This window comes from Mus caroli, chromosome 5 (genome assembly GCF_900094665.2).
Source record: "Mus caroli chromosome 5, CAROLI_EIJ_v1.1, whole genome shotgun sequence".
NCBI lineage: Eukaryota > Metazoa > Chordata > Mammalia > Rodentia > Muridae > Mus > Mus caroli.
Window position 1 is genome coordinate 144,281,786 of NC_034574.1, and position 9,389 is coordinate 144,291,174.

Below are 9,389 nucleotides of genomic sequence, written 5' to 3' on the forward strand. Positions count from 1 at the left end.
TAGCCCTGGCTGTCCTGGAACTCACTCTGTAGACCAGGCTGTCCTCAAACTCAGAAATCTGCCTGCCTCTGCCTCCCAAGCGCTCAAATTAAAGGCGTGAGTCACCATGCCTGGCTAAAGAACACTTTTCTTATTTGTAATAAAATATCTTTGGGGAATTAGTTTTTACAATTTTCAAAAACATTTGAAACCCAGGAAAATTTGACTGCTACAATTTTTTTTGAGTGTCTTTAAAAATCCAGGTAAGTACAAAGGGAAATTATAAAAAAATAATACAAAACTAAATAACAAAACTAAAATGAGAGCTAGAGATACCTTGAGAAATAATTCAGGGAAGCAAGTTTCTGCAGTCTGCTGATGGCTAAGAAACCAGGCAGACTGACTTCCATCTCTCTTTCTCAAATGCCTAAGCTTCTGATGTATTAAGTTATTACTTGGTAATTTTGTTTTGGGATTTTATGTTTCTCAAAAAAATTTTTTTCCTGCATAATTGTTGTATTGTTTCATGTGTTGTGCTTTTTCAAGGGAGTTCTCAGCTCTTAGTTACTGAAACGCCTTTATTCAAATAATGGCATGGATTTTATTTGACTTACTTTTTAAGCTTGTTTATTTAATTTGTTGGATGCTGAACATTTTTTTCTGTACATTGATACTATCCGCTCCCCCTCCCTCTATGTATGTATGCATGCATGAATGTATAATGTTTTCCTTTAAAAAATAATAATGTGTATCATGTTTTTCATGCATTCTATTCATTTGTAAGATAAAAGCATCTTTTTGTTGTTGTTTTTTGAGACAAGGTTTCTCTGTGTAGCCCTGGCTGTCCTGGAACACATTCTATAGACCAGGCTGGCTTCAACTCAGCAGAGATCTGCCTCTGCCTCCCCAGTGCTGGGATTAAAGGTGTGTGCCTGGCTAATCAGGATCTTTATGTAAAGTTGTACTGTAAAAAACTCTGCCCTTCTTTCATTGTTTACAATTTATTCTTTCATGTTTACAAAGTTGGTGAATAAGCTGGAGCTGGTCCTATCAGTGTAATGTATTTTTCCTTTTAGCATTCACAATCTAAGCAAAACCTTGTTTTATTTTTTAAAGGATATATTTATGTTTATAACAAGGCAACTAAAGGGACTAGAAGATACAAAGAGCCCTCAATTTAATAGGTATTTTTATTTACTCGAGGTAAGCAATACATTATTACTTGAGTTGATTTCTTTTTTGTTCTTATATACTTTTAGCAACTAGTATATTTACCTTTTCCCTACTTCTTTCTTCTAGAACATTGCATGGGTTAAATCATATAACATATGCTTTGAGTTAGAAGATAGCAATGAAATCTTTACTCAACTTTACAGAACATTATTCTCAGTTATAAAGTAAGTTGATTTTTAAATAACATTTCTTTTTAATTGTAAAGCTTTTCTGTTTACTGTGAATTCACATAAACTTGTTATAAATATTGCCTTAGGATTATAAATTAACTTACAATTATTCTCTATATAGTTCTAAATGAATAGAATTTATTATTATGTATTTGTTAGAAGAGCAAATTAGACTAAGTTTTTGGATTATATTCTTTCTGATTACATATTATGTTAACTTTTTGTTGTCATTGAGATGGTTTCCCCATGAACTCTGGCTGTGCTAGAACTCTACGCAAACCAGGCTGGCCTGAGACTCACAGAGCCTGCTTCTGCTTCCCAGTTGCTGAGATCAATGGCATGCACCATCACATCTGGCTTATTTTGACTTTTTAATATATCGTGTTGTTGGAAATTTTTGTTTATCTATAAAATTTAATAGGATTTTAAAATTTAAGAAACTAAGATTGCATTTCATTTAATTACTTTGGTGGTAAGAATGGCTAAAATTAGGGGAAAGTAATTTAGTAATATAGTTTAAAAATACATTTTTATTATTGTAAGACCAGAGAGAAAGAAGCTTGACAGTAGTACAGATTTATCTCACCACTTTCATAAAGTACAATGTTTATTTACTTCTACCGCATCTATCTCAGTTGAAATAAAATAACTGTTTTGGGTTACAGCAATGGCCACAATCAGAAAGTTCATATGCACATGGTGGACCTCATGAGCTCTATCATTTGTGAAGGTGATACAGTATCTCAGGAGCTCTTAGATACAGTTTTAGTAAATCTGGTACCTGCTCATAAGGTATGTGAAATGTGTCTAGACCCTATTTAATTAAGAATTTATTAAAAAAAAGAATTTATTTTTATGTTATTATTAATCTTAGTTTACTTCTTTAATCTTAGTTTTGTAGACTTTACTGATTGAATACTATTAAGATACTTGTTTAAGATATGACAGAACTCCTTACATTTCTTAGTCAACAATTGAATGAAGAAAAAAGAATTGGTTTAATTCATGTGATAAAATATTTGTGGTCAGTGAGTTTTGTATAGGGTGCATTTCTCACTGTTCTCAGATCCAAAAGAAATTGGGACTAAAGACTATGGTGCTTGTTGGTGTACTAAAGTGGATGCTGTTTTCCCCAGCTCTCTCAGCTGCACCCTGGCTCTTCTCACCGTCCTCCCCACCCCCTCTCCGCCCCAAGCATCTCATTAATAGCCTTACCATGTTGACCATGTGCTCTTTGTGCTTTTTTTGTCTCCTAGCTTCCTCCTCCCTCTTCTCTTGACCTGGTCCATTCTGCTGATCATGTTCAGCAGACTACGTTCTCCCTGCTCTGGACTCATCCAGATGCCTCTGGCTATGCTTCCCAAGCATCTACAGTAAAAACTTTCCCCTCAGCCATATCTTGGAGAGGTCATATTCTCATTTTTCTGGTGCTGAAACCCACCACTTTATACAGGAGTAGGTTAATAGCTGCTTAGACACTGCTATATAATTTATGTGTTGCCACATAGATCCAGTTGGGACCTTAGCCGAAAAGTTGGGATAATATAGAGACAAAGACGTTAGTGATGAGTGATTCTGCCTGAAGTGTGTTCATTTCCCCTGTATATGTATGAATGTATTGACTTTTGAAAATGTCTGAATCTGGTTAGCAGTTGGAATGACAGTTGAATGATTGAGAAGGGGCTGAGTTTCAAGAGAGGAACATAGAAAGTACTGGTATAAACAATTATTTGTTTAAATTCTTTCTCTGTTTAAATTTAAGGATTCTGTAGCATATAGTGTTTTAGTCTTAGATTATATTGCTATAAATAATCCTTCATTGGAAATGAATTTTTAATTTATTATTTAAAATATATAGGAAATCTGTTAATGCTGAGAGTAAACAGGATCAACAATAAATTAAGATTAGATCTCAAAAGTTCAGATGATATATTTATTAGATGAAAAATCAGAGGTGTTGATATGGGGTCTGATTGCCTCTGTCTAGTCTGTTGCTATTCAGGTGTCTGATTTGTCTCTTTCAGCTATATACCTGTCACTGATAACAACCATGAGAAGGAAGGCAGGAGGTAGAGTAGAGATTAGTCCCCATGGGAACATAATGTATACTCCTCACACACATTGCACATCTTCCTGAGGTGCAGAGTACCTCCTTTGTCTCTAGGGCCCACATTGTTAGGATTCCTGTTACATGATCATTTGAAACAACTGTAAATTCTGATAAGGGGCACACTCTTAGGCGACCCACCAGGGAGCTTGGTCTTTTGTCTCAAGCCTTTAACTGTCTGTGGTTTGGTATGAGGATCAGTATCATGAAAAAATCCATTTGTAAGGAAAAATAAATAAGCACTTTTTGGGCTATATTGTATAGTTCCGTGGTAGCTCAGTTTGCCTAGCCTGTGTGAGGTCCTAAGTTTAATTCCTAGCACCACTTAAGTAACACTATACACAAATGGTACTTCCTGAGGCCTATTTTCCTTGGCCCACTGCACAGACACTTGTAAGAACAAGAATGCTGAGATCTGACATCTCTGAGATGAGCTGGAGTCTTCTCATTAGCCCCTTACAGTTTAATCCTTAGTCTGCTTAGGTTAAAGGGAATAGTTTGGGTTGGGGGACTTTCTCCTTTCAGTCATTTGTAAAATTGTAGTTCTTTATACTTTAGTGAACACTTTTGAACTGAATAACATAGTCAAACAAAGCTTAAGTGGATTAAAGATACAGTATATTTTAAATTAAGGGCATCAAAGTAAGAGTTAAGACCACTGAAGATGCTCAGTATAAAAGCCTGGTGACCTAGAGTATGATCCCTGGGGCCCACAGGAGAGAACCATTACTGGAAATTGTCCTTTGACTATCACATGTTTGCAGTGGCTTGTTCACACACACCACACACTCTCCAGATAAATAAAATAGAATAAAAATAATAGTTGAAAACTCACAATAACTGGACATATAAAATGACATTTAGGAGAGAAGCTTCTTAGGAGTGAGATGTGGGCTTTAGGTTGACTGTGGGCTGCAGTGTATTCTTAGAATTTTAAGAGAAGATTGGCAGTAATGTAAATGACTTGAGTTTACCCCATCACATAGTTTGTCACATTAGGCTGGAGATAATCCAGTTTGTTGATGTTAAGAGAAACACCTAAAATACAGCCATGGAAAGACTGAGAAAGACTTGACAGGCAACTACAAACTAAAAAACAAGAAAGTTAAATTATATTAATATTATTGACAGGTCCATAGCTAGTCTCCCAAACTCACTAAAAAAAGCCACATGTAGTATTGTGTTCTTGTAGTCTTTCTTGGTGCTGGAGTGTTGGTGACATATGGATCAGCTAGCCCAGCCTGCTGAAGAAAAAAATGGAGAAGAAAGAAGAAATGTGGTTGGTGTGGAAGGAGTGATACCCTTAGGTTGTCCTCTTGCCTCTTGTGTATACATACATATGTGTATGTTACTCCTTCCTGTCTAGAACATGTGTGTCCATTCATGCACACAAGATATTATACATAGTAGGTTTTTGAGACAGGACACCTCATGTACTCCAGACTGGCTTCAGACTCATTTTGTAACTGAAGATAACCTTGAGGTTTTTATTATTTTGTCTTCACCTCTTTTTGGGGGGTGGGGGGAGTTCGAGACAGGGTTTCTCTGTATAGCCCCGGCTGTCCTGGAACTCACTCTGTAGACCAGGCAGGCCTCAAACTCAGAAATCTGCCTGCCTCTGCCTCCCAAGTGCTGGGATTAAAGGCGTGCGCCACCACTGCCCCCGTCTTCACCTCTTGAGTGCTCCTACAGGTATGTGTTACCATACTCAGTTATATAGTGCTGGGGTCTAACCTGGACATTCCCACGTTAGGCAGATACACTCTACCAATTGATCTTTACCTTGAGCCCTCATATAGTCTATTGGGGGTAAAGGCATGGTTATTACTATATAATGCCTAAAGCAGAAATTGATGAGTTAGGAAGAGAATGAAACATTCACTATTTATGTCAATTTAAAGTTCAGACCAAGGGTTTATAGAAATACTGAGTATTTGAAACATAATACTACAAGCTTAATGTCAAGCATCATTAATTTGATAAATTGTAATGACACCTTTCTGGTGCAAGAAGTCATAAAACATCAGAATAAAATATAAAGCAAAATAAAATCAGTCAAGTAGATACAAATGAAATAAGAAAACAGTAACATTACTTGAAAACTTCAATTTGTAATTTGAAAACTATGCAAAATTATAGCAAATTGAATCAAAGAATGGGTGAAATAGATATATAGTTAAAACGAACAAGAAATATGAGACCATTAAAGGACAGTTTCATGAATGATAATCTCTGTGAATACATTTGAAATTAGACTAAACTAATTCTCAGAAAACTCTCAATTGCCCAATGCATTAAGCAATAAAAAAATTAGTAAATCTTGAAAATACTTAGAATATGTAGGCAACAATGATAGCAGCAGCAGCAACAACAACAAAGTTTAAACAATAAAAGAACCCAAGCTAATCAGACTTGAGAAGACTTCCATTGACTATTAAAGGAGACAAACAGTCTAATGAATAATCCCCAGAATTCCAAAGTATAGGAAAGGGAGAGAGTGTGTCAACTCAGTACTGTATGTGAAAAGAGAGGGAGTCACAGATTCCTGAGGAAACTTGTAAGAGCTAAACACACAAGAACAGATGCAGGGGTTTCTTTGTACAAAACTGACTTGCAACTTCAGTAAAAAAAGTTAAAGTAGTCACTTCCAGAGTGGCATAAAGTAACACTGTTAACAACCAAATTGGCTTTGTTTTTAGATACACAAAGATGGACTAATATTCTCAAAGATTAGAAAGATAAAAAGCCTTGAAAATATTTTCAAATGATATTGTTCAGAGAAGTACAACAGTACCCAGAAAAATCAGAGAAGACTCTAAATGTGGTAGGTTTAAGACTGATAGAAATATGCAGAAACCAATTTTCATTTGTAACCTTAACACTTAGGATACACTTAGCAGGTTAACATGTTACCTTATGGTTTATACATTACCTTTGTGTCAAAGCATTGTAGCTGGCTGACAGAGCACAGAAGAAGGCTTAATAAACTGAGACAATGTCATGATGACTTCAGTTTTCTGCATATGGATCTAATGAAATAGAGCAGAAAATTTGACAAATGGAATCTAAAATTCACACAAAGGATCAAATGGCTCATAACAGCCAAATAATTTTGAAGAAGAATAAAGAAGTGGGGACTTGTTGTTAAGAGAGTTTTGAAGTCTTTCATTTATAATTAGGTAATATGGACAAAAGGATATCTGAAAGTAATGGTAGGTTTATAATTGGATGCATAGTTATTTTAGAAGCTTAGAATGTACTACAAATCATTAGGAGATAATCAACTATCAGTTGTGTTAAGGTAGTTGACTACCGATATGAAAAATAAATTCAGATTACTCATACTATACAGAAACATTACAGGCAAAGATCTAACTCTGAAGTGGACTCCACACAAACCAAGTCACAAAAAAGTGTGTGTGTGTGTGTGTGTGTGTGTGTGTGTGTGTGTGTGTGTAGAGATTAGATGAGAGCACAAGTTTTCCTGGTGCTGAAGTTAAGGGTTATGAGCTAACTGATGTGGGTGTTGGGAACTTGGGTTTTCTGAAAGGTTAATAAGTGCTTTTATCCCTGAGCTGTCACTCCAAGATGCAGTCAGCCCTCTTTTGATGCTTTGGTTTTTCTGGACTTACCATGTAACAGACTGTATTTGTATTCATCTGTATCATTTGAATTGGGGAGGATATTTAGGATGACTACTTCTTTTATCTAATAAACATTGTTTGACCATTTCTATATGGTCAATCTATTATGAAGGAGATCTGAAAGGAATGTAGTTATTTTTGCTGGGAAGAGATCTTACGATCTAATAGGCCTGATTTTTCTACGAAAAGTCACTTTACCTTCTTTCTTTTTTGGATATGTCTTTCATTCCATTTACTCAAGAGTAGCTTTTAAAATACAAATAATATTTTGCTTTTCCTAAGTTGAAGTACAGGGCTAGAGTTATGTTCCGTGGTAGAGCCGAGGAAGCTCACAGTAGTAAACTGGATGTGATCCCTACTTCTGCAGGCTAACAGACATGGCTAGTTATGTAAACATATATAATACAAATGCCATATTTGTGTTTTCCAGAACTTAAACAAGCAAGCATATGATTTGGCAAAGGCTTTGCTGAAGAGGACTGCTCAAGCTATTGAACCATATATTACCAATGTAAGTGTCACAGTTGATTTTAGAAGGATTAAGTTTAGAATTTAAAGACTGTTGGAAGCAAATCTTAGCAAGTGGCTCACACTGCTTAAGTTTCTGTTGCTGTTTATCCAGTGAGAGTTGGATTTCCATTCTCCTCTCCTAAAGTTTCTTTTGTTTAATATTTTTGAGAAGGCTAACTCTTGTCTGTGCCTTTATTTATTTGTTTCAGGTTCCTAGAGACAACAGCCCCCCCCCCCCTTTAGTAAAATAGTTTCTAATGTTAGCAGTTGAGTTAAAAGGTAATTAGATAAAACGTATGGCACTTTGTAATATTCAGAGACATCGCTTACATTTTTTTGGAGATGAAATTGATTTGTGCAGTAGGATGGTATGAACCAATATTAGGACCTAGAAATTAAAGGCAGGCATGACCGCAGTAGCAGTTTTGTGGAAGTCCTTATGTATTGCTATCCCCAAGAGAGATTTCTATAAATAGGCCTTTTCTGAGGAAGAGGGAGATTGGCAGTGACATGAACCCTTTTAAATATCACCCTACTTATGAGTGACTATCTTGTATTTATTTTAGAAGAAACAGTTCCTTAGCCATGTCACTTATATTAAGCTTTATTTTCTCTCCACAGTTCTTTAGCTGTGTCACTGCAGGTGGCACCATCCATATCATGCTGTATGTGAATGGTGACTGCCTCTTGGAGCACAAGTCTAGAGTTCAGTGTTAATGATAGCCCTGGACTTGGGGAACAGTTCTTTCTACTTGCCTTCTGTTCTCACCTGCCTCCAAGCAGCTAGAAGGATGTAAATCTGTCTGCTTGAGAAAAGTGAGACAGTCTTTTATTTATATGTATGTTACTAATCCAAAGTTTATTGAAAGAGAATTTTTTGTATTGCATAAAAGTTTTAAGCTCTAGTTTTAAAAGACATGCCATGAAAAGTAACATGCACTAGAAGACAGCCATGGAAATCCTGCTTTTGGTTCTGATCTCAAAGAGTTCTAGCATGTGACACGTCGGAAAAATAAAATTTATTTTGATGGTGAACTTTCAAAATCACAGAATTAATGCTATGACTTAATAGCCCAGGGCTGTCTGTGTGACCCAAAATTTGTTCACAGTTTTTCACTCATGGGTATTGCTTGACATTAATTGGTTGAATTGCGTTTGTCATTATTGACTTTACTGGTTTTATTGGACTCCAGGGATGCAGACCCAGACCTAGGCTTTGTAATTATACTTCAGCTTTGCTCATTTCAAGTGCTTGAGTGACAATTTCCATTTGTGGTCTAGTAAACTGGGTGAGCCCTAGCTGGGGTCCTGTATTTAAGCCAATAACTCCAAGTGAGATGTGTTTTGATCCCTTTTCCTAAGATTTAGGAAAATAAATATTTGACTAATTAAAGGAAAATGAGTAAAATGATGCTTACTGGGACTGTATGATTTAAGTTGGTAATGCTAGTCTTTGAATTTGGAGGTGTGTTTGAAAGGTAGTGAACAATAAGCAAAAGGCCCAAGGCAAATTTTGAGCAATCTCAGATAAATAAATGTAAAAACACTCTCCTGTTACATTAATTTCCTGCTGTTCCTGCTTATAGAACTAGATGATCTCTCCCACATGCCCATAGTTTTGTTGTCCTCTTTAGAATTTGGGGGTGGGCAAAGGGCAGTAGACCTATATATCACCCCTAGTCTATGTTCAGTTACATACTTATTTTTGGTACTTTTTTTTTTTTTTTTTTTTTTTTTGGTTTTTTG

At 35.9% G+C, this 9,389-nt stretch overlaps 1 protein-coding gene across 1 annotated transcript in view; it reads left to right on the top strand.

The window, feature by feature from the left end:
• Pds5b (PDS5 cohesin associated factor B) overlaps nucleotides 1–9,389 on the top strand; it is a 134,939-nt gene that overhangs the window by 47,175 nt on the left and 78,375 nt on the right. The window contains exons 4-7 of the mRNA XM_029477822.1: nucleotides 1,096–1,182; nucleotides 1,279–1,376; nucleotides 2,048–2,174; nucleotides 7,564–7,644. Of these exons, the coding sequence (XP_029333682.1) occupies nucleotides 1,096–1,182; nucleotides 1,279–1,376; nucleotides 2,048–2,174; nucleotides 7,564–7,644 (393 nt within the window). The remainder of the gene's footprint in view (nucleotides 1–1,095; nucleotides 1,183–1,278; nucleotides 1,377–2,047; nucleotides 2,175–7,563; nucleotides 7,645–9,389) is intronic.